This window comes from Motacilla alba, chromosome 18, assembly GCF_015832195.1.
Source record: "Motacilla alba alba isolate MOTALB_02 chromosome 18, Motacilla_alba_V1.0_pri, whole genome shotgun sequence".
Classification (NCBI taxonomy): Eukaryota; Metazoa; Chordata; class Aves; order Passeriformes; family Motacillidae; genus Motacilla; species Motacilla alba.
Window position 1 is genome coordinate 1,575,647 of NC_052033.1, and position 23,517 is coordinate 1,599,163.

The window sequence follows — 23,517 nt, forward strand, 5'->3', positions numbered from 1 at the left end:
GCCCTGCACAGCAGCAGCAGCTCCATGGCTGTGCTGGGGAGGTGTCCCCAAAGGCAAGGCAAGGTGTCCTCAAAGGCTGGGAGCCTGCAGCCTGTTGTAACTCAGAGATGTCCCTTAGGAAAGGGAACAGCAGCAGGAGCAGCTGGTTGGTTTGAGCAGATGAGTTCTCTCTAGGAAGCCAGTGTTTCTCCCAGCAGAAGCTATCAAAGCTGGAAATGTGTTTCATATGGTTGCAGTGCTTTGCAGCCTTGTAGGAAACAAGTACAAGTGGCTGCTGCACTAGAAATGCCATGTCTCACTTGTAAGGATGCTTCCTGCCTAATGAAACTAGGGCTGGGATCTGCCAGAGCTGGAAGGACCAAAAAATATTTCTGGGTGAGAAAAGACTCCTGGAAGCAGAAGGAGGGGGAACAGGAAGGACCAGGCTGGTTCTCATCCCTGCTGTGGACTGTTCCAGCTGAACACTGTGTGCTAAAACCAGCAATTGCCAGCTTGCCTGCCTGCTGTCAGATGAGGACTGTTCCTCTGTGAACAGGAACTGAAATTCTGTTCTAAAACACTCATGAAACCCATAAATCCAAAGGATTCAATAGTCTGGGATGTGTGAAGCGGGGTGCACACTAAGGAACACAATGAAGCAATCACACCCATGGCACTGGGGACCCAAGGCCCCACTTTGGGCATGCCTGCATAGCTCTGAGTCTGGGCTGTGGCCTTTCCTCAGCACTTGAGCAGCCCTGATTTACCCAAACACCTGGGGCCATGATTAAAGAGGCAGTGCCATGCTCCCTGCACCCCGCCCCATCCTGTGGGAACGGCAGGAGCTGACAGAGCAGGCAGCAAACCTACACAGAGGCTCAGGAAGCACTCTCAGTCTCAGCTGGGCTGGCTGAGAGCAGATTCCACAGATAACTCTGTCCTGTTTGGCAAGTCCCAAGCTCCAGACTGATTCTGCAATGAATTTAGTCAAACCTATGCGAGTCACATGTTTGGGAGAAGAAATCAAGCCTGACTGCCAGAAAACTCGTTGACAGTGAGGTCTGTGCAGTGTGCAGGGATGTTGAGGAATGGCAGTCACCTGGATAAAACACCTGGGTGCAGGGAAAAATCCTCTCCAGGAGGGGTTTAGTACCAGATAGTCGAGGGGCCTGTCCCCAGCTGCTGTTTCTCTGCAGTCAGGCTGGTTTTGACCCAAGAGAGTCCAAATGTCTCTCTGGGTCAGGGTCTCTGCTTCAGACTCACCTATTGACCTTGTCTATGGACTCAGGGTCAGGAGGAGGGATGGAGAAACAAGCAGAAGGTGCCTCCTGGACCATGCCAGTGCTGCTCTGGATCACCCACATCTCTGGGTTGCTGTTGTCCTTCAGAGTGTACTTGTCCCCTCTGGTCAGCTGCACCTGGGAGAGGACACAAAACCCGGTGAAAGGCTTGGCTAAGACAGTTCCTCACACCACAGAGCCAAGGTCTGGAGCAACCAGAGAAGAATCCAGTTCTCTGTCCCTTCTGAGGGTGCTGCTGGTCCAGCCCTCACCTCCCCAGCATCCCAGTCACAGAGGGTGTCCAGGGTGAGGGGCTGAGAGGGACGTGTCCTGCGCAGTTTCAGGGGGCTGATCTCTTTGCTCCTTCTCTTCAGGTCAGTGATGCTCTTCTCTGCCTGCTTCAATGCCTTCTCCTCGTTCTAGACAAAACAGGGGAGACAGTGGTTGTGGCCAGGTTTGGGTAAGAAGGAAGGGGAGGGTCACACTACGGCTGGTTTGCTGGGACCAATTATTTGGGACCCCTTGTGGGGTGGAGTCGGGAGTTTCTCCATTCTCAATCCCCCCATGTCCCTCCTTCCCCTTTGCATTGCCAACACTCTCCTCAGTTTCCTTTGCTCACAGATCTGCCATTGAGGACACAGCCTGGGTTAACCTTAGGTGAACCCACACTTTCATATCAAATATCCTGAAGGAGTTTTCCTTTTCAGAAAGGGAACACCTGCCAAGACATGGCTGCATTCCAGTGCCAGAAAGTACCAAGATTCCAGCATCCCATGAGAGCCAAATGTGTTGCATAGTTGGGAAGATACCATAGTGAACGTGTCCCCTCCCTCTCTCCAGGGCAAATCTTCCTTCCCTATCTGCATCTCACCCCTCAGGTCAGATTTCTTTATTCCCTCCCTTGCCCTTGGCTCATGAGAGTGCTGAGGAGATGGGAGGATCTTTCCCTGCTTGGATGCCAGGCCCTCTAATTCAAATGTCTTATGTTAGGGACAACACATGGCTTCTCCCTGCACTTCTCCTTTACTCTGATGGTGACTTGGGGCCTGGCTGCGTGTCACTGATGGGGACAATGCCATCTCAGGGCAGTGTGAGCAGCATGGATCCCCCCCTAGCACAGAGCTGGGGTCAGCTGTAGGTTTATTCTGCCACCTCTTCCCCTTCTCCTTTTTCATTTATTGGGGAGTTTTTAACTTCGGATTTAACTGAGGTCTGGCTGGTGCCACCAGCCCTGAAGGCCCCACCTCCAGCTGAAGCAGCAGATCTGACACCACCCCGGGGCTGTCTTTGTTGAACTTGCTGTATTTGGTGTCCAGGTCAGAGCTCATCTTCTTCAGGGAGCGGCTCACAGCCTCAGCATCATCCTGGAACTGGAGGTGTGGAAACAGTCAGGCATAGGGGGACATCACTGTCCCCAAGTCCAGAGGGGTGTCTCAGTTCCCAGCACCTCTAAAAGATTCTATTTTGAGGGACATCTCCCCAAAATACCTTTACTAGGAGCAAGCAGAGGGTGTCCCTTCCCCACCCATTTGCTGTCTCTCCTCCCAGCTTCCCCACTCTGGCCTGACCTGCAGAGCCATGGCCCATGAATTTGCTTTTTACCTTCTTATAGCTCTCCACACTTTTCATTTGGCTCTCCTGGCAAATGCAGAGATTCAGGAAATTCTGCCACTCATTCTTCAAGGCTTCCTGATGAGCCTGTGGTGGGACAGAGCACATCTCAGCGGGTTCCAGCTGGTCCTACCTTTCCTCAGAAGTCCCAGAGATCAGAGGAAGAGAAGGGACAAAGCTGTGCCCAGGCACTGCCTGATGCTGAGCCTGAGTGAGGACACCCCTTGAGAAGGACCTGGCTCACACAGAGCAGCCACCACTTCTCAGGTGGTGTCAGCTCCAGAGGTGTTGGGGACTGAGAGCCCACCACAGCCTGGCACTGCATCTGCAGGCTTGGAAATTCAGCCTTGGAGGATGGGAGCTCCTTTCACGTGGGAGGAGTCACACCGTGTCAAAGCTGGAACTCCCCAACAGTGTGAGGGTGGCTGCGCTGATGTGTGTGAGGAACCTGAGCGAGAGCTGGTCCCAGCACACAGATGTTGGCCACTGTCTCCTGGAAATTTTGGAAAGGGTGAAGACCCTGCACTTCCCTCAGCTTCCCTGTGGGGCTGGAGCAGGCAGGATGCTGCAGTGCAGCCAGGGCAGTGTGGAAGGAAGGAGTAACATAGCTGCAGGGAGAGGTGAAGGGGTCTCCTCTGACACCACCACCTGAGGCACAGAAACACTCTCATTGTCCCACGGGGCTGGGGAAGGGACCCCCTCTCCCTACCTGGATAGGTTTGATGGCTGGGTGCTTCAGCTCAATCATCCTGTCCCCATCGTCCTGGAGGTGATTCACAAACTCCTCCTGGCTGAGCAGCTCATTTGACTTGAAATCCTGGAGGGGAAAAGAAACTTTCTGACCTTGGGAGCATGCAGGGAGCACAGAGGGGTCTCCTGGGGCACCAAACACAACAGAGATGAGGCTCCCAAAGCACAGACATCCTTGCCTGTTTGTTTGTTTTTTAAAAGAGAAGGGGCTAGGCAGAGCTAAAACAAATTAGACCTATTTGGGCCTCAGAAAGCATCAGGACATTTGTTCAAAGAGCATTTTCCTATGCAATTATCCCTCTAATTTTCTGTGTCCCAGCACATGGCAGCCACTGGGTGTTGTACTGTGGCCACTGAGGCTGATGTGGCACTGAGCCCTTCCCTTCTCTCTGACCACGGGAAGCCTCCCTGGCAGCTCTCTGATGTATGATCCCACGTGCCAGCCCAGGGGACTGGAGGGGTCCCACAGAGCAGCTCGTTCCTAATTCCAGCACGGACCCAGGGGGTCTCTTCCCCCTCTGTTTTGGAAAGCCTCATGCTCAGGGCTGGTGGTGGGTGTGCAGGAGGCTGGGATGCACCCTGCAGGTCCCCTGTCCCAGCCTTTCCTGGGCAGGACACCCTGCAGGTCCCCTGTCCCAGCCTTTCCTGGGCAGGACACGCTGGCAGCCCCGAGGGCTCACCTCGTACTCGCGCCGCACGCTCTGGACATCCATCATTTGGTCACTCCAGTCCTGCTTCAGGATCTTGGTCTGCTGCTCTGTCAGGTAGCTCAGCTCCTTGGTGCAGCCCTGCAGGTGGTGGTAGAGGCTGCCAAGGCTCTGCCCTCGCCAGATGGAAGCTTTCTGCCCACACACAGGAGAGACAGTGTCAGTGCTCAGCCTGGGGAGTCCCTTTCCCCTCCTCCTCTTCCTCCCCAGGACCACACTCCTGTTGCACATCCAGCAGGAGATTCCCAGAAACCTTGGTGAGAAATCTGCCACCATTGGCTCTTATCTGATGGGGCTGCTGTTCCCTTTCCCTCCTCACAGACAAGATGTGTTTGTCTAACCAGAATCCCAGGTGTGGGCTGGTGCCCGGGGCAGTCTCAGAGCTGCCCCAGCTCTGCTGTATTTCTCACAAATCCCATTTTCAGCATCAGCTTCATGGGCCCAGCTGGGTAAACCCAGGACTTTCTTCCTGGCCATCTCCTTTGCCCTGGCTGCTCATTTCCTCTCTGGAACCCTTGTTAGGGATCAGGGCAAGCCTCCATATTTGCAGTCCTGATTTGGAACTGTGTGTGGGCTGGGCTGCATTTCCTGGTGCCTTCTGGTCCCTGTGCTCATGGACACAGAGGAAACTGCAGGTCCATTGTGGGGTTTCACCCCTGGATTGGGATGACCCCGAAAGATGGAAAAGTCCCTCCTCCAACCCGTGCCTTCGAAGAAAGACTCAGTAGTCTTCTGTTGTCTGTTCTCAAGGTTGTTTATTGCTGGTTATCTACAAGATTCTTCTCCCTGAACTGCTGTGGCCCATTCAGCAGGTCAGACAAAGGCATTCTGCCCTCCCAGGGGCTGGTGCCATCTTTTATATCATATATTACGTACTACATGTTTATACCTTTTCCCCAATGCCTACTGTCTATATTGAATGGTGACTTTCTACTCTAAACCAATCTGTGAGTGCCAACATCACCAAAGACATGGAGGCTGGGAAGGAGAAAGAAAGAGGACAGGGCACACCCAAGTCCCTCCATCTTAGATCTCCTGACCCCCATGTACAAAACTTGGACCCCTGCGTACAAGGCTAAAACCCCCCTGTGCAGCACTCAAAAATCCTTCCTTTCACTTCGTGATTATTTCTACCATGCTATCTAAACTTGTGTGTGTGGCTTGTAATTCTTCATACAGAGTTAGTAACTTGTTCCATGGGCTAAGATCAAAACCCCACGTGTGTCTTTGGCTGCATGCCAGGGTCTCAGATGCTTTTGACCTGGGTCTGGAACGTCCAAGAATGTCTGTGGGACATTCTGAGTTCTGACAGTCCATGACCCACAAAGAGGAGAGACATGGATCTCACCCTCTGCACTGCCCTGAGGACAGTGAGACTTCTTTCATTTACACCTATCCCAAAGAGGGAAGGAAATGGGGAGATGATATGAGGGACACAACTCCACCGTGCAAGCCCAGGGGTGGCTCCTGTTGTGAACTGGGTGTTCCCCACCCATCAGGGATGGTGTTACTCTGCTGTAAGACCTCATCTGCTCAGAAAACCACTGAGAGCCTTACCAGCAAGTCCTTGTACTGGCTTTTCAAATCTGCCACATCCTGGGTTACAGCACAGCCAAGACCAAGGAGGTGAACAAAAAAAAAAAAAAAAAAAGAAAGAAAAGCTGTTAGCAGAACATGTGGTAAATGCTGATGAACTGATTTATGGAATGTGCTTTAGAAACCATCCAGGAGCCACCTCCCAGGCCCCCCATGCCCTCTGCAGAACAAGGGTGTGGAAGAGCAGATGGGACACAGGGCCAGCAGTGACACAGCCAGCAGGGTCCCCAGTGGAGGGACAGGACCAGCAGGGGACGGAGGGGCCTTACCCCGGAGCGCAGGTTCTTGATCTGGAGCCCGTAGGCCTCGATCTCCTTCTGGAGGATGTTGTGCTCAGCTATTTGCTTCTCCAGCTCCGACATGCCGGGGCCGTACTGCCCTGCATTGACTTGTTTCTGTGCAAAAGGAGGCAGGGCACACACTAAAGCAAAAGGCTTCATTCCAGGGAGAAACCCCAGGCAGTGCTGGCAGGGATGGAAAGATCTGGTATCTGATAGCGGCCCAGCAGGAAGGGAGGGGATTTTTTTGTTGTTTCCCATCATTGCTGTTGGTTACCAGTTCCCCAGCCAAAAACAGGGGCAAAGATAACCAGACCACACAACCCTGGGCTACAGACCTGAGCTGAGCCAGCCCCCTGACCATGGTGACAGGCATGGGATGCACTTAAATACCATCCAGCTTTCAGGGGAATCCACATTAGTTCCAATCTGGGAACTCCATATACCCAAACCTTGCAGTGTGAAACCCTGAAAGGTAGGGCTATAAAATCCCAGGAGACATCACCTCCTCCACCCCTTCCTCCCACAGCAGGACTCTCTGCCTGATCCCCCTCTGCTAACTCTTAATCTGAAGAGGTTAATTCAGAGGGTGCTCCAGAGGGTTTTAAGAGGTAGAAGGAGAGTCTGTCTTCTACTCTGAATTATTATTGTTTTTATATTGTTATTTTATGATATTATTTATATCCATTCATATTATTTATATTTATTTATATGTATTTTTAAATTTATATTTTAGATATTATTCTATATTATTTTATATTATTATATTATTTTTATATTATTACTGAATTATTCCCACCACCTCCAACATCCTTGCATTATGCTGAGCATGCATATATTATTTATGCTTATTTCTATTATTTATATTTATTGTTTTAATATTTTTATAATATTCTATTATGTTTTATATTATTACTGAATTATTCCCACCACCTCCACTGCATTATTCTGAGCATGCATATATTATTTATGTTTATTTATATTATTTGTATTATTTATATTTATTTTAATATTATTATATTAATTTTAAAATATTATTAGTTAATTATTCCCACCACCTCCACCATCCCTGCATTCTGCTGAGCATGCAGTGGCTGGCACAGCCCTAGAGACAACAGCAAACATTGTCTGGCCTGGCAGGAAATGGAGAGAACATCCAACCCCATGCTGTTACCATCTTTTGGTCCAGGATCCTGGCCCAGTCCACCCTGGGCCCCACCTCGGGGACGTTCAGCTGCTCGTAGAGGGCCCGGTACTCGGCACAGAGCTGTGTCACACGGTCATGGAGCTGCTGGATGCTGCCAGGGGGAGAGGCACAGGTCCCCGTGTCACTCGGGATGCAGGAGAGCCAAGGTGGGCCCCGTGGAGCCCAAATTTCACCCACAAGGCCCAGGTGCTCTGCTGTCCCTTTGTGGCACCGGCCTCCTTCGGCAGTGTCCAGCCCTTGTCCTGCTGTTCTCCATCTCCAGGGATGTCTCAGGAATTGCTGCCTGCAGGGTGCTGCAGGGAGGTCAGGGCTGCCCTCCCCAACTGGGAAACTTCCCTCCTCATTTCTACATAAAGGGCTGGAAGTGAAGGGGAGCAAAGCACCAGAAGCCAACTGAAGCTCTTCTCCCACTCCAACACACACCTCTGGCTCTGTGCTAGCCCCAAATTAAAGGTATTTATTTTAGGGAAAGCAGAGGAAAAGGGGATTTGCCCTGATAGTGGGGCCACATTTTAGCTCTGCATTTTTCTAGTACCTTTCATAAGAGCTCCCAAAAGACTGGGGCCTCTTGGGCAACCGCTCTGGCATCCACTCTGCAAACCAATATCTTTATAATAAATTGGCAGAAAAAAAGTATTTTAAGGCTAAACTCTGTGGGAAGAAGAGTGAAACTACCACTCATGGCAAGGAGTGGAGCTCATTCCATGTCCTGAGGAGATTTGCAATTGCTCAGGGCCCTCATCACACCTGTCCCTCCACTGCACTCACTCTTTCTCTATCTCAGGAGCCTGTGGGTGTTTCAGCCTCTTGGCACGGTCCACATCCAGAAAGAGATCCTTCAGCAGGGTCTCAGCTTCCTTCAAGTTCCTGGCATTCTCTGTCTGGAACTCAAAAGCCTTGTTCTTCTGGTGATTGCTGGAGTCCTGGAGGCCAGAGGAGAAAGCCTGGTTGGACCACAGGGACCTCACCACACTTTCCTTGGCCAACACAGCGGCTCTGGATCCTCCACACAGCAGAGGAGCCGAGGTGCCCAGACTCCTGCTGGCAGCCTCTGGGGCTGCTGGGGCTGTGCTGCCACAGGTGAGACAGCTCTGGCTGTGCAAAGCCTCAGGCATTGAGCAGAAAGAATCTGGGAGGCCTCAGGATGCTGCCCCAGGGGCTGGGAGGCTCTGTGGGGTGTCTGTTCCTCCCCAGCCTCGAGCCAGCCCCCAAACCTGCAGCAGCATGCACAGAGCAGACACCTGACCTGTCGGAGTCCTGGATGCTGAGAGTTTGGGACTTTCTGTGCTGACAGACTCTGACCCCCAGGAGGGCACTGCACTTGACCTGAGGCCATGGAGAAGGCTTCCAAAATTGACTGATAGCACTGGGATTGTGGGGTTTGAACAGAAGTGTGTAATATCACAACGTGGAAAATTTAGAGTTTAAGGTCTTAGAATATAGTAATATATATATAAAGCAAGATGGAGGTTTTAGGGTGGAGGCTGGTCCTTCTTCACAGCTTTGGGTGGTGTCCTGGACACTGCATTTCTAGGCAAAGCCTTTCACCTCCCACCACCCCCTGCCACGAGTGACCTGCTTGAGTCTGGACTGAGTCTCCAGGATGTCCTTCTCCACCTGGTCAGCATTTGTCTGCATGCGGGAGATGAGCACGGCCAGCTCGTTTGTGGAGGACCTGAGAGAGGGAACAGCAAAGCAGAGGGTGGGTAAAGGTTCAACCACCTCCATCCCTGCCAGGACTTGCCCCAGGCCTGGTCCTTCAACCCCTTCCCCCGTGTCCCCTGGGTCTCTCAGGAAAGAGCCTGAGCTGTGGCCAAGGGCACGGGCACATGCAAGTGGTCAGTGCCTGCTGCTGCCCCCAGCCAGGAGGACAGAGCTGCTGTGCTCAGGGTCTGGTGGTGGGATTTTGCCACCACCCAGCCCCTCTGCACAACTCCTTGCTGCAGATGCTCAAAACTCTGTGGATTCAAAAAAACATCAGAGAGGGGAAAACAATAGGGGGGAAAAAGGACAAAACCTGCTGTAGGGTTCCCAAAAGCACCAGTCTGGGGTTGGAAGACCCAAAGCCACAGACAGCTGGAGGCCAGGGGAGCACCCTGCAGAGGCAGCACAACATGCTCACCCTGTTTGGGGATGCTCCCCTGGGTGCCTGCCCTGGGTGCTGGGACAAGTGGCCCTCCAGCCCAACCCAGAGCTGCCATCCTGTTCCATGTGGAGCTCTCCACAGCTGGGCCCAGTGAGACATTGGAGAGCCCAGTGCCACCCCAAGACTGGGCTCCAGGGCACAAGGACTTGCTGTGAAGACCACAAGCCCCTCTGGGTGCTGTAGGCTGTTGTGGTGTTTTCAGAGCTTGGGGAACAGCAGGAAGCTGAGTCAGGGCAAGTTTAGGTTGGATATGAAGAAAAGGTTTTGTACCCAGAGGGTGGTCAGGCACTGAACAGGCTCGCAGAGAAGTGGTCCCAGCACTGAGCCTGTCTGAGCTCAAGGAGTCTTTGGACAGTACTCTCAGCACATGGCAAAAATCTCAGGGTGTCCTGCACAGGACCAGGAGTTGGACTTGATCCTGATGGGTCCCTTCCAGATCAGGATAGCCTGTGATTCCCAGACTCCAATTTCCCAAGGTCATGGCACACCTACCAGCCCTCCTCACCCCAGTGGGGCTCCACTGAAGGTTCCTGACAGACCATTTCCTACTGCTGTCACCTCAGTGCCACCACACAACCAACAGTGCCATCACAGCCCTTGTCCCACCCTAGGGAACGAGCAGCCCTGCTGGAACAGCTGGATCCAAAGCCTCAGCCCGGCATGGGATGGTTCCCAAGGCTCCCTGCGGACAAGGAAGCACAAACCTCAGTGCCACCTTTGTCCCTGTGTCCTGTTGTTTCTCACAGCAACTGCCCTTGGGGACACCACTGGCCCTGCCCTGCAGGCAGGGAGAGCACAGCACTGCCAGGATGTGGGCAGGGGTAGGAGGGTGGGGAGGGACAGCATCACCAGGGATGGAGCCTCGGAATGCTGCTGAGGGGACAAAGTTCAGCAGAGCTGAGTGCATTGTGTGCTGGTGCTGGTAGCTGAGAGCAGGAGGAAAGAGCCTGAGCAGCAGCAATGCGACATCAGCGAGGGTCAGCTGGAGGGGGGGACACTTCTTCAGGGCAGGTTGGTGCTTCTTTGGTGGAAGAAGAAGGTAGGAGAAAGGTGATGTCCTGCCCAGAGCCACCACATCTGCCCTTTAGCCACGTGATTTCCTTCCAAGCCCCTGAATCCACAAAGGATGGGGAAAATTATTCCCTTAATGGTTCTCTCATTGCTCCAGCTCCTACTTGTGGCTCCAGCTGTCCAACAGTTCATTCCAAAGGCTGGAACTGGCGTTGGGATGTTAATTTATTGCAGCCCCAAGTGACCATGACATGCCAGGGCGTGCCACGGTCACCCCAAGCCAAGCACTCAGGTGCCACAGCTCCCGTTTGAAGTGAGCTCAGCCCGTGTGGCTCCAGAGGGGGCACAGCCCCAGCGCTGCTGCTCACAGCATCCTCCTGTCCCCTTTTCCCAGCCCCTGCCCTGTTTTTGATTTCCTGAGCGTGGGCTGCAGCTCTCAGCTGCCCGCAGCGCTCATGGGCAGCGGGAAAGGAGCTGCTGAGCTGGGCAGCGCCGCTTCTCCGCCTCTAATTCCAGGGATTACAGAGCCCAAGCAGCGCATCCATCACCACCGAAGCCTCATTCCCTGCTACAGCCCGTGTTTAATATCCCGTTAATCATCCCTCCTACTCCATGCGTGCCCTTTCCCGGTGTGACCTGCAGTGCCCAGGGAGATGCGCGACAGGGTGGGTGGGTGGGTGGGAGCAGCACAGGGCTCGGTCCCTGCGAGCCCGAGCGTGCAGCAGGCTGGAGCTCTCGGAGGTCTCCCCTCCCCAGGAGGTTACACAACCTCCCACTCATCGCGGACACGCCTGGAATGAGGTGGTGTCCCATGAGCAAATACTTGAGCACCACCCAAATTTCCTGCCCGGGCTCTCTGCGCAGAGAGGAGATGTGAGTCACGGGCTGGGCTGCTCCCGGGGCCCGAGCCTCTCCCAGAGCCCGGGGACAGCATCGTCCCCCCAGGAGGTCTGCCTGAATCCAGCTCCTGCCTACAGAGCGGGGATGGGGTGTCCTGTTTGAGCCCACCCCAGTTCCTCATGTGGCTGTGGATAACTCTGTGCTGCTCCAAGAGGGGAGAAGTGAGGATCCATCCTTCCCAGGGGTGGTAGATCACAAAAATTCTGTTTATTCCTGCTGGCACTCCCCTTCTGGTTGAAGGAAACACTGGGACACTCCATCCCTTAGTTCCTAAGGTTGGGCACAGGAACCTGCTTTATTTAGTCTGAGCCATGACAAAACTATGGCCAGAAGAGATGTCAGCAACCTCGTGGTCACAGGGACTGAGCCCATCCCAGCCTGGGCTGCTCAGAGCACCTGAGGCTGGAGGGCTGGGTGCTGTTGCCAACAGCCTGGTTTTCAGGAAGGGGGGATGATTCCTGGAGAACAACATCTCAGGAGCAGCAGGGGTGTGCTGAGAAGAGTCTGTGCAAACACCCACCCACACAGCCCATGGTGACAGGGATGCATCCCTGCCCCTCCTCGGGGTGTCCCCCTGTCCATCCTCGGTGTCCCCCTGCCCATCCCTGCTGCCCCTGGGCAGGAGCTCGCACTCAGCCAGAGCTGGGCCCTGCATTTCAGGGTGAACATGCTGACATCTGGGCTCCAGGGAGGCAGCCTGGCATCCGGTGGGATACAGGCAGCCACGAGCTCATGGTGGACACCCTCAGCCCCCCGAAATTCGGGTCCAGCCCACACACAGAGCATGGTACAGCCACAGCCCTGGGATGGCTGAGGGCAAGCTGGGCAAAGCTCCTCCTGCTCCTCCTCCTCAGCAGCCAGGGCAGCCTCCTCCCTGGGGCCATCTCACGCCTAGGAGAGGCACAGCACTATTATTAGCATTATTAATTGGTTCATTTCTCCCACCACTTTCTGCCTCCTGGACAGTCCAGCTGCACAGAAGGGATGGTGTCTCCCAGCAGCAGCAGGGCTGTCCCCCACTCCTGGTCACTCCTGCCAGGGCACTTTGGGCAGCAATACAGCTCCACCCACGGCAGTCCCTGACCCCTCTGTCCCTTCCTCATGGGACAGAAAAGGGCCCAAGGCTGGGTCTGTTCTCGCTGACACACACAAAGTCCTGGCACATTTGGATTTGCCAGCAGATCCCAGCAGAGCACCCCTGACCCCCTCCCTGTCCCCACACTGCTCCAGACTGATGGGAGCAGCAGAGGGAGATGGTGGGAAAAGCAGGAATCCCAGGAGACACTTAAATCCCAGGAGATGACTTGCCATCCACCTCCTTTGTCAGAATCACACCCAGGCACAGCCAGTCCAGCCAGATCCAATCCAATTCCACCTTCCCAAGAGTTTTCCCTTTCAGCCCCGCAGTGCCTCCACCTGGAGCAGGGCACATCCAGGAAGCTCCTCGGGCACAAACCTGTGCTGCTGATGCCTCCCTGGGGTGCATCCACCAAGGTGAGACAGCAAAGGGCCCTGAGAGGCTCAACACCACAGCCCCAGGGAGCAAGAGCCCTCTGTGGGGGTCCAGCTGCTCATTATGAACCCCAGAAACAGGGAAACTCAGCTGCTGCTGAGGCTCTGGCCTTGAGGCCACCAAGACAAGCCGTGGGCCACCAACATTTTCTTGAGGCCATCTGCAGAGCGTGTGCTGGTGGCTGCTCCCAGGACAACTCATCCACCTTCATTTTCTCAGCTACTTTGGGCACTGACCCAGCCCCAGGCCATGGCCAAGCAAATGAGGCTGTGTCTGATGGTTGCTGCCTCCTGAAACAAGCACAGCTCAGGAATTGCTGTGCTCCTGCCTCCAGCCTCCATCCTGCAGGGGAAGAGCTGTAAGGTCTTGCTGGGATGCAGCTCCAGTCATTCTGAGAGGGTCATTCTGGGGGAGAGCCTGCCCAAACCCTCTGTAGCCTCCTGAGAAATCCCCAGCCTGCTCTGGGAGCTGGCTGGGGAGGTGCAGAGACTGCATTAGTGAGGCTGAATAAAACACAGCCTGACAGTGCTCCGGGGCTGCTGGGGAGGTGCCTCACTGCAGCCAGGCCCCAGGCAAAGCTGGGAGTTCAGAGAGCCCCCAGAGCTGCCTTTGAGATGAGTTTGTGCATGCTCAGCTCCACTGAGGCTTCCCATGGCAGGGCTCCAGCTCCTGACATCCCCCCAGGCAGCCCCAGCATTTGGGGGTCACCTAGTCCCCAGGCCCTGCTGCCCTGCCCAGCTCCCCCTCCTCAGGGGCAGCTGGCTGACCTGGGGTTTGGCCCCCAAAACAGCACATTTGGGGGCCAGCACTGTGTTGTGACCCCCCAGGTGTCCCCCCCCCCCCACACACACACTGTCCTGGAGTGCCGCTGGTGGCCCCAGGAGATGTGGCCAGCACCCCCTTCACCCTGCATGTCCCCTTTCCTCAGCACAACCCCCCTGGCCTCTCACTCATCTTCCAAACGTGGCAGGGCAGAGAATTCCCATGGAATCAACCAACCCTACAACATGCAAAATTGCTGAGGAAGGTGGAAAATAATCCGGATTTAACAAGAGCAGCTGGAGGGAGGGCTGGGATGTCCCTGCAGGAGTTCTCCCTCCCAGAGGAGTCCCTGATCCTTGGGAAGCATCACACATCTCACTCCCTCAGAAGTGAGGGAACTCTTCATAGAACCACAGAATGATTTGGGCTGAAAGGGACCTTAAAGACACGGCCAGGGACACCTTCCACCAGAGCAGGGTGCTCCAAGCAGGTCTGAAAGAGGCAAACTCAGTGATGAGACCTGGCCTGTCCCAGGCTGGGTTAGAGCAGCCACCAGCAAACCCATCCCCACATGTGCACCCCCTCAGCATCCTTCTCCAGGGATCCCAGGGCAGCATCCCAGCAGCCTGACACAGCCAGGGAATCCCGGGATCTCAGACCCAGCTGGGGATCTGCTGCACCAGTGAGCAGACCCTGCTCCACCCAAGCACAGAGGCTGCTTTTATCCTGCTCCTGCCTGCCCAAAAGGGGCTTTTTTTTGCACCTCCCTGCTCAAAGACCTCAGCTCTGAGCACATCCCAGGGGCTGCAGGACACTGCTGGGGAGGAGCACGAAGCCCACCAGAGACCAGGACAGCAGCCAGGCAGCACATTTTGGGATCAGCTCCCAGCAAACCCAACCTTCCGCTGCTCCACAGGGGGATGGCACAAGGGCCATCCCTTGTCGTCCCCCAGGGTCACACAGCACAGACACAGAGAGGGGTCACACACCATGGACACAGAGAGGGGTCACACAGCACGGACACAGAGAGGGGTGACACACCATGGACACAGAGGGGTCACACAGCACGGACACACAGAGGGGTCACACAGACACAGAGAGGGGTCACACACCATGGACACAGAGGGGTCACACAGCACGGACACACAGAGGGGTCACACCGCACGGACACAGAGAGGGGTGACACAGCATGGGCACAGAGGGGTCACACAGCATGGACACAGAGAGGGGTCACACAGACACAGAGAGGGGTCACACAGACACAGAGAGGGGTCACACAGCATGGACACACAGAGGGGTCACACAGACACAGACACAGAGAGGGGTCACACAGACACGGACACAGAGGGGTCACACAGACACAGAGAAGGGTCACACAGACACAGAGAGGGGTCACACTGCACGGACACACAGAGGGGTCACACAGACACAGACACAGAGAGGGTTCACACAGACACGGACACAGAGGGGTCACACTTACTTGCTCGGTTTGACAGGGGAACCTCTGCTGGGGGAACTTCTGCTCGGGGAGCTTTTGCCCACCCCCTTGAACATGTTGGCGAGGTCCCAGCTGCTGTGCGGGCTCTGCACGCTGTGGTGGCTCCTGCTCCCTGCTCCTGCTCCGCTGTGTCGGATGGAAGGACAGCGCTCGGCGGAGCAGTAAAGAGCAGCTCCTGCGAGGCTCCTCCCCGAACGCAGGTGAGCAGCAGCAGCAGCGGAGATGGAGGCACCTCTGAAAAAATGACTCGAAAAACCAGTTTAGGGTGGAAAGAGCAGAGCCCCAGAGGGAGAACGGGAGACCTCGCCCTGGCTCGGAGAGTGCTCAGGCTCACACAGCCCCAGCCGAGCAGCAGCTTCCCAGCAGAGGGACGGAGAGCACCTGGCAGGCAGGAAAAGCCTGGGAACGCCGCTTGCAGGGAGTGCGCTGCAGCCACCGAAGCACATTTTAAAGCATCTCCTTGCAGCATCTGCTTAAAATGCTACACAACAGCAGAATCCCCACGGACAAAGCCAACCGAGCGTTTTCCGAGGTGGCGGCAGCAGTTTGGGAATCAGCAACTCTCAGAACATTTTCAGTCCGGCATTTTCAGCCCAGCATTTCATTCAGTCCAACATTTTCTCAGAACAATTCTCAGTTCAGCAAACTTTTGGCCCAGGCTCAGCACAAGGTGGCCCTGGCTCCCAGGAAAACGCTGCGGGCTCAGGGCAGGGGGCAGGTCAGCAGCTCCACACAGCATCCCAGGAGCCCCAGCCACGGGGATCCAGGCTCAGGGACAAACCCAGCACCAAAGATCTGGGTCTGAGGCTCTGCCCACCCACCCTACACCAGAGCAAGCTTTGCCTCTGGGCAGCTCTTTCCCCTCTCTTTCAGAGTCCCAAGTGGTTCCCACTAAGCCCAGCAGCACCCTGGCATCTCTGTGGCTCCTGGGGATGCCCATCCAGGCTGAGCTGCCCAGAGGGGCTGCCCAGCCCCACGGCTCTCCCCAGCCACAGCCAGGGCTGGCTGCCTGCTGCTTTCAGACAAAGCCAAGTTCAAAGGTCCCCACAAACCAGGAACCCCGTGCTTCAGGCTGATCCAGCACAGATCCCTCAGCAACACAGGATCTTACCCAGTGCAGGACCGGGGGGGAGGGCAGAGGATGGAGGGGACAGGAGAAGATGGGGGTCACAGCCCCCACATGAACACCAGCGAGACACCAGTGATGCCAACACAGGCTTGTGGCTGCTCTTCACCTGTTTTGTGAGGTCCAAGGACATCCCAGGACCAGAGGAAAAGGCCCAGGATCCACTGTCCCTTCCTGGGTGACCTCTTTGTCCTCTTTAAATTTAAATCACACTTGTCTCAGGAGAGAGGGGAAGACACAGACAGGATGGAAAGTGGTTGCTGAGAGATCACCCCTTTGCCACTGACATCCCACTGAGTGATGCCAGCAGTGATGCTCTGTGACCAGAGCTGCAGGAGGACCCAGGAGGGCCCCCAGACCAGAGCCAGTCCCTGTCACTGGCATTCAAAGGCTTTGAGCGACCCAAAGCCTTGCCAGAGATGAGAGTTGAAAGCATTTGATTCCACACAGATTTTGTACCCACACAAAACAAGAACATGGGACAAGCTCTTCTGTGGGGGACTGCTGCTTGCATGGGCCAGGAGAGGATTCATTCCCTGTAGATTCAAAGGAAACTAAATTGGACAAGATCGACTGCCTGTAATCCCCTGGAAAACAGCCCCTGGCACGTGGAGGAAGTTCTAAGGATTAGCACCAAGAGTAAACCCAGCACATACAGCACAGCCCTCTGGACAGCCTGCTTCCCCAGCCATCCATCACCCCGGAGAGCCTGGAGCCCGCAGCTGAGCTCCTCCCCAGCACAGCTCCAGCCCAGCACCTTCCTCTCCCCTGTGCAACCAGACACTGCTGGGATCCTTCCCCGGCCCATCCCTGCCTGGTGAGGATCCCCCGGCAAGACGGAGCACTCCAAAGGCCATGGTCCTTGCTGCCAGCCCTGTGCACACACAGACACACGCCCTGGCAGGCAGCAGCAGCCACACAGACAGGACAGACAAACAGGGGATAATCTCTGGCAGGAGAGCAGCCTCCTTGGCAGGGCACCTGGCTGCTCACAGACAGCTGGGAAGCCAGGCCATGTCCTGAGCCCCATCCAGGAGTGATGCTGAGCTCCCAGCCAGCCTCGAGCTGCCTCTCCCTTGCTCAGCCAGACAGGGGAGGAGGACAGAATCCCTGCAAGGGGCAGCTCCTGGCTGCCTGCTCATCCCAGGAGAAACAGAGCTTGCCCAGCCCTCAGCTAAGCCCCGTCCCAGCCTCAGGAGAAAAGGCTGGCAGGGGAAGCCAGAGGATGGCTCTGGGGTGTGGGTCTTGCCACCCCAGCAGCCCTGGCACAGCTCCCAGCCCAGAAGATTCTGCTGCTGCCCAACACCTGTGGCACACAAGGAATGTTCTGCTGCCGCCAGCTCGGTCCCCCCGCTCTGTGAGGGACACCAGGATCTGCTCAGGGGAAGGGGAAGTCGCTGCAAGAATCCTCAGGGGACTATGACAGACCCTCACTCCTGAGACAGGTGCTGCTGGACTGAGCCCAGCTCGCTTCCAGATCCCCGTGGGTTTTGCCCAGACGGGCCCGAGCCGTGCCAGGGCAGAGCACGGTGGTTAACCCAGACCCTGCAAGAAGCAACAGGCAGGGAGACCAGTTCAACCAGTTCTGCAGCACAGCCACCCACAGAGCTGCACCTGGCACTGGGACCTGGGCAGGACCCACCTGCCCCAGTGGAGGCCTGAGCACAGGCCGGGCAGCCCACCCTGACAGCCCTGCCAAGGGTCCCCTTCTCCCGGCCACCCCAGTCTGGCAGCCCAGCTCCATCTCCAACAGGGTCACTCCGTGCTGCAATGGGGACCAAGCTCCCTCCTGCCAAGCTGGCAGAGCTGCTGTCCCCACACTGGGGCAGGGGTGGGCAGCCTTCTCTTCATCCCAGGTGTTCCAGCCTGGAAATGCTGCCACCGAACCAGAGGCAAAGCCAATTCCAGAGCAGGTTGTGCCTTGCCCAGGCTCATTCCCAGCTGGGCTCCAGCTCTGTTTGGGGGCTGAGACTCATCTCCTGGGGGAAGAGACCTGGGGCTGGCCGCTCCTGCAGGGCTCCAGACACGACAGGAGGTGGCATGGGAACTCACAATCACTTCACTCGTTTTCCAGAGCAGGCTTTCTCCCCGTGGCCGGGAGCTGTGCCAGGATGCAGATTCCAGGTTTTCCAAGGCAGTCACACAAGAGCAGCTGCCTCTTGCTGCTCACCCAGCTGAGTGGTTGCCTGCAGGGACAGATAGCAGGCACAGCTGCCATGGGCACCTGGGGAGCACAGAGCTTTTCAGGGAAGGACTATTTCAGAATCCCGGGCTCACCCTTCCTGAGAGGCTGGCAGAGGCTGGAGGATGGGTGCTGTCGTTATCAGCTCTCTGTTGGGTTTTTACAGAGGGATGGCAGGTGAACATGGCCCATAAATGATTTCCTGTTACCTGTGAAGACCGTGTGCCTTCTTGGATGACAATGAACTGCCTCCCCCGTGCCTCTCCCTCCTGAACACCCTCTGCACACCATTCCTTTGGATCACTTTTCCTTCCATTTCACCTCCTTGCTTTTGAACTTCTGCATTCTTGAACTCTTCTCCCTGGAACATGATGCAACAAAATCAAAGCACTGCACAAACCTCCCGTGTCATCACACACCCAGAGCTGCTTCTGGCCAGACACTGCAGGGGAAATTCCACTTTTAAAGTCCTAAATGACTCTCTAGAGTAGTGGGTGCCACAGCAGAGCAAGAGAAAGACCTTTACAACAAATTTAACCATTGGGAGGTAGGAGGAGAAACACAGGAACAACCAGTGAGCACAGATGCAGGGGTGGGGGGGTTGGGGTTTGGTCTCCAATTGTTTGGCACCTGGAAACAGCCTAGAACTGTTTATAAAATACCTGTGGAAAAGCAGTTTGTGCATCTTCTCACCTTGTTAGGCCCCTGCTCACAATGACCCATATTTACACCAAGTAAAACCAGCAGCTCCCACCATCCATCCCCAGGGAGCCCTCTGCACCCAGGAGGGCTGCCCTGCTCTGTGGGGATGCTCCTTGCTGGGCAACAGGACCAGCAGGCACAGGCAGCCCGGGCCAAGGCTTACAAAGGACTCCTGGTCTTTGCAGCTGGAGACTGAGCCTGGAACACTTGAGCTGAGCTCAGCCACAGGGAAACCCTTCTGAGTGCCTCCAAAGCCACGGAGAACTGAAAGTGGGGCATGAAATCAGGGCCCCCACACCTCCTTGGGAGGGATCAGAGCCTGGCTGCACACACTCATCAGCCTCTGTTTGCCTTGCAGACACCAAGGCCAGCACATTTTCCTACAATTCCCATTCCAGCCCTTTCCCCCCCTTGTGGAGCAGTTTTCATACTCCACAAGCCAAAGTGAATCTCCAGAGCCTCAAAACAGCCTCGTTGAAAAAACTGCCTCACCACTGGGATAAGAGGACACTTGATACTCTGGAGTCTAAAATTACTGGGTCCTCAAACCTTGTTTTGCTTTGCCTTATCTTTGCCAGCTGATAAGCAGAGGGGAAGTGCAAAGGCCCCGGAATCCTCCCTCCAGGTGGAATTAAGACCCATTAAAAAGCTCCCCAGACCGGGGCAGGCTCAGCACCCTGCCAGGGTCTGCAGGGTCAGGGGGCTCTGGGTGCAGAGCCTGCTCATCTCCAAGGGATCTTTCCCCAGGAACCAGAGGTGGCCCCGTCCAGCACAGCAGAAATGGGCAGCCCTTGTCCTGCTCCTTTGCATCTCCCTAAGTACAGGGGACATTCCCACCACGCCATCTCCTTAACAGCCCAGTCCCAGGGCTGTTGTAGACTACTCATCCCCAGACCCTTCAGACATCAAAAGGACATGCCTGCTTCCCACCCCACGGCCTCTCCAGCCTCATTCCAGCATGCTGCAGCTCCTTCTGAGTTCAAGCCCCAGAGCTAAGGAGCAGGACATCAGGGCAATTCCCTGCAGCAGTTAACGCCTTAGCCTCATTTTCCTCTCCCCAGAGGATTAGCAAGGCTGTAATAGCACTGAATGAATTCACTAATGGCAGATTCTCAGGACACTTTGTCTGGAAAACTTGCTTGTAACTTACAGGATGCAGCCTGCAAATTTGGCTTTATTATCCAGTGACACAGCTGAGGGGAGCTGCTCCCTGACAGAGCGATTGGATCTGAACAAGATGTGTCCCAGATCATTAACGAGGCAATGAGGTAATTAAACACCTGCCTGGAGAGGCAGCCTTCACACACGGCACAGCTGGAGAAGGAACACAAGGAATCAGGGTGGGAGATCAGAACTTTTGGAATGTTTCTTTCAAAGCTGCTTTGCCCAAACAGGAGCGCCCTGGAAAAAGGACCATGCCCTGCCAATGCTGGGATAAAGCACCAGGCAGCCAGCCTGTGTTGGGTGATGGAAAGTGAAGCACGGGGGCAGGTTTGCTCTCCACACTCAGGTGCGAGGCAAAGGCCCTGCAATGTGCAGAATACCTGCAGGATGGTGGATTGCAGGTGGTGGCCAACTGAAACACATGCTTTGAGCAGCTCACAGATGTTCCTGCTTGGGAGAACAACCTCAACAAAGAGCTGGCTGAAGCACAGGCTTTCAGAGGGGCCCAGGCTGGAGCAGCCTATCCAGCAAGACCTGGAGGGTGCTCACACCAGCTAGGAAGGATCAGACACCCTCCAAACCTAACCAAGCTCCTGGAAGGGCTCTGCTTGCACCACAGGGCTATCAGGAGAGGAGACAAACCCTTCCAGGGTGACTAAGGCAGGGGACAGAACTGTGACAGCCCCTGCAAAGCACCTCCCAACCCATCTGTGAGGGGCAGAGGGTGCAGCAGCCAAGAGCATTTGAGCCAAGGGGGTCATACCCCAAACTGCAGCTTCCAGCCCAGAGCCGCAAATTTCAACCACACATAAACCTCCCGCAGAGCTCCAATTGTGAGCTGCTGTTGCCTGATTCAGCAGCAAGTGCTTCTGTGTCACAGGCAGGGACCAGAGCAGGGTGAATGTGTCTGCCACAGCTAATTCTCCATGGCCAGACCTCACCTTCCTGACTTAATTTGATGCTCTGAGAAAATTAGATGCTCTCCTGCTTCTGTGGAAAAAGGCAAGCTCTGAAGGTAATTCAGAGGCTTTGATGCTGCTCTTTAGTCATTCGGGCACCGCAGCCCAGGCATGGCTCCCTGGACTGACCACGGGCAGGGACGGGACTCACTAATCCTCATGCACAGCGTGTGAGCCCGGGGCAAAGCGCCGTGTCTGTGCTGGGCACGGCAGCACCGTCCTGCAGCCCAGCCAGGCAGGGACACGACCATCCCCACAGCAAGAATTTTGACTTTAACAACGGCAGCACCTCGGGTGCTCAGCAGTGGAGGAGTTTGACGAAGATCCCAGCGTGGCAGTGCCTGGAGATGCCAAGTGCACGCTCGGCTGCAGCGATGCATCCATTCTGGGCGGCACTGGGGAGCGTGAAAGCTGCGCCCAGGGCCGCCCGCGCACAACAGACACGTAAATGACACCCTTTGAAAGGGTTTTAAACCTCTCCTCTGAGCCATTACTGCTTTTTAGGCGAGGTGGGAAGGTTTTCAGCACAGGTTCCTCGCAGCAGCCCATGGAGGGGCAGGGGATGGACACGGCCTCCTCCCGCCGAGGCGGAGTTTGCACTCGGGCTCAGCTCTGAGGCTGGCACCGAGCCCCAGCACCGAGCCGCCGGTCACCGGGTAAATCCCCAAAGCACCCAGGGAATGAGCACACGGCAGGGTGGCTGCTCCCGAGCCAGGACATCCCTGCTTTGGCCCCAGCCGAACCGCAGGTGAGCGGCTCCCCGCGGGCCGAGCGACAGCCGGGGACACCGACAGCACCGAGCCCTGCTCGGGGACAGAGCAGCGCGGTCCGGCCGGAGAGCTCAGCCACAGGGACAGGGACAGGGACAGGGAAGGGCTGCATTTCTCAAAGCTGCTCACCTCGGCGTGGTCCGGGCGGGCCCGGCACAGGCCGCGCTGGCGGCGGGGCCCTGCGGGAGAGCTCCCGGCGAGGTCACTGCGCTCCGAGCCCCGCGGGTGCCAGGGCCGGAGGGACAGGTCCCGGCGGGACAGGGACTCGGGCAGAGACCCCCCATCTCAGCTGCAGTCCCTCCTCAGCCCGGAGCAGGGAGGGAGGAGAGGGCAGAGCAGCCGGGAGAGCCGGTGCTGCTCCTGCCGCAGCCCCAGGACAGCCCGAGCACAGCGGCTGCTCCCAGCCCCGCTCCGCCGGGGCCCCACCGCGCATCCCTCCCTCCCACCCGGCTTTTTTCCTTGGCAGGAAAACCGACCTCCAGCTGCTGTTTGAAAACAGCAATCCCATGATGTAGAAAGAGGAGCAGCCACAGGGAGTATCACATCAAATCACTCCTTAAGTGAGCAAATACCTCAATTACACGCGGCTGCAGCCCACGGGGTGCCTGTGCTGACAGGGCGGTTGACAAGAGCTGTCAGGGAGCACAGAAATCCCTCGGCAGATGCATCTTCTCCCAAGGACGAATTCTAGTCCCACTGCAGCTGGGCAGGGACTTCCCACTCCTCAGTTCAGCACTACAACCTGCTGCTCCAGAGACACAGCCACAACGGCTGCAGAGAACTCCTGACAGTCCCACCTGGGATGTCCCAGAGCTGGAGCAGCTTGGATTAGGCAATAATTTTCTACCAACATAATTCCTTGTTTAAAATACCCCCAACCCCTTTTTCAAAGGAGGCAGACACTGTTATTTAGGAGCTCCCAGGTCAGACTGTTGCAATCCCATGTGCCACCTTTCAATTCTTTCACTGCCCAGTTTGCCTCGTGCTCCTCACTTCTGTCCCCTATGAGTCCCTCGAGACCCATCCAGTGTCCCCAGACTGCTCAGAGTGCACAACCAGAAATAAACATTGCTCGGACACAGTTCTACCATTGCTGGTGGAGTGAGGGCTGTGATGAACATCTCATTCCTATTTTAATGGATGCAATGGTACCAGACAAGGCTAGCTCAGCCTGTAATTAAAATTCCAGTGCTAATCCCAAAGATACTCCATAGGAAAAGTTGATTGAAAGCAATCCTCTTGACCATTCTGCTGGAGTTTCCTGTTTTGAGGGCAGTCACGTGGCCTCCTCGCCAATTAATTCATGGAAAGAGCACACAAGCACTTTAAAGGAACAGCGATGAAAGAGCAGGGCAACGAGGAAGTTTCCAAGCCCC

The 23,517-nt window shown here is 55.7% G+C and overlaps 1 protein-coding gene across 2 annotated transcripts in view; it reads right to left on the reverse strand.

Moving 5' to 3' along the window:
- Positions 1-18,873, reverse strand: part of EVPL (envoplakin) — a 28,586-nt gene extending 9,713 nt beyond the window's left edge. The window contains exons 1-12 of one of the 2 annotated variants that reach the window (XM_038157455.1): positions 18,756-18,873; positions 8,984-9,083; positions 8,177-8,331; positions 7,376-7,499; positions 6,193-6,318; positions 5,885-5,923; positions 4,301-4,462; positions 3,580-3,687; positions 2,862-2,957; positions 2,504-2,629; positions 1,532-1,678; positions 1,243-1,397 (exon numbers count right to left, since the gene is read on the reverse strand). In XM_038157455.1, coding sequence (XP_038013383.1) covers positions 1,243-1,397; positions 1,532-1,678; positions 2,504-2,629; positions 2,862-2,957; positions 3,580-3,687; positions 4,301-4,462; positions 5,885-5,923; positions 6,193-6,318; positions 7,376-7,499; positions 8,177-8,331; positions 8,984-9,083; positions 18,756-18,862 — 1,445 coding nt within the window. In that variant the 5' untranslated portion in view covers positions 18,863-18,873. Of the gene's footprint in view, positions 1-1,242; positions 1,398-1,531; positions 1,679-2,503; positions 2,630-2,861; positions 2,958-3,579; positions 3,688-4,300; positions 4,463-5,884; positions 5,924-6,192; positions 6,319-7,375; positions 7,500-8,176; positions 8,332-8,983; positions 9,084-15,220; positions 15,625-18,755 lie in introns of those variants that run through there. The other variant, XM_038157456.1, reaches the window with a different exon arrangement.
- Between the last annotated feature and the right edge of the window lie 4,644 nt (positions 18,874-23,517).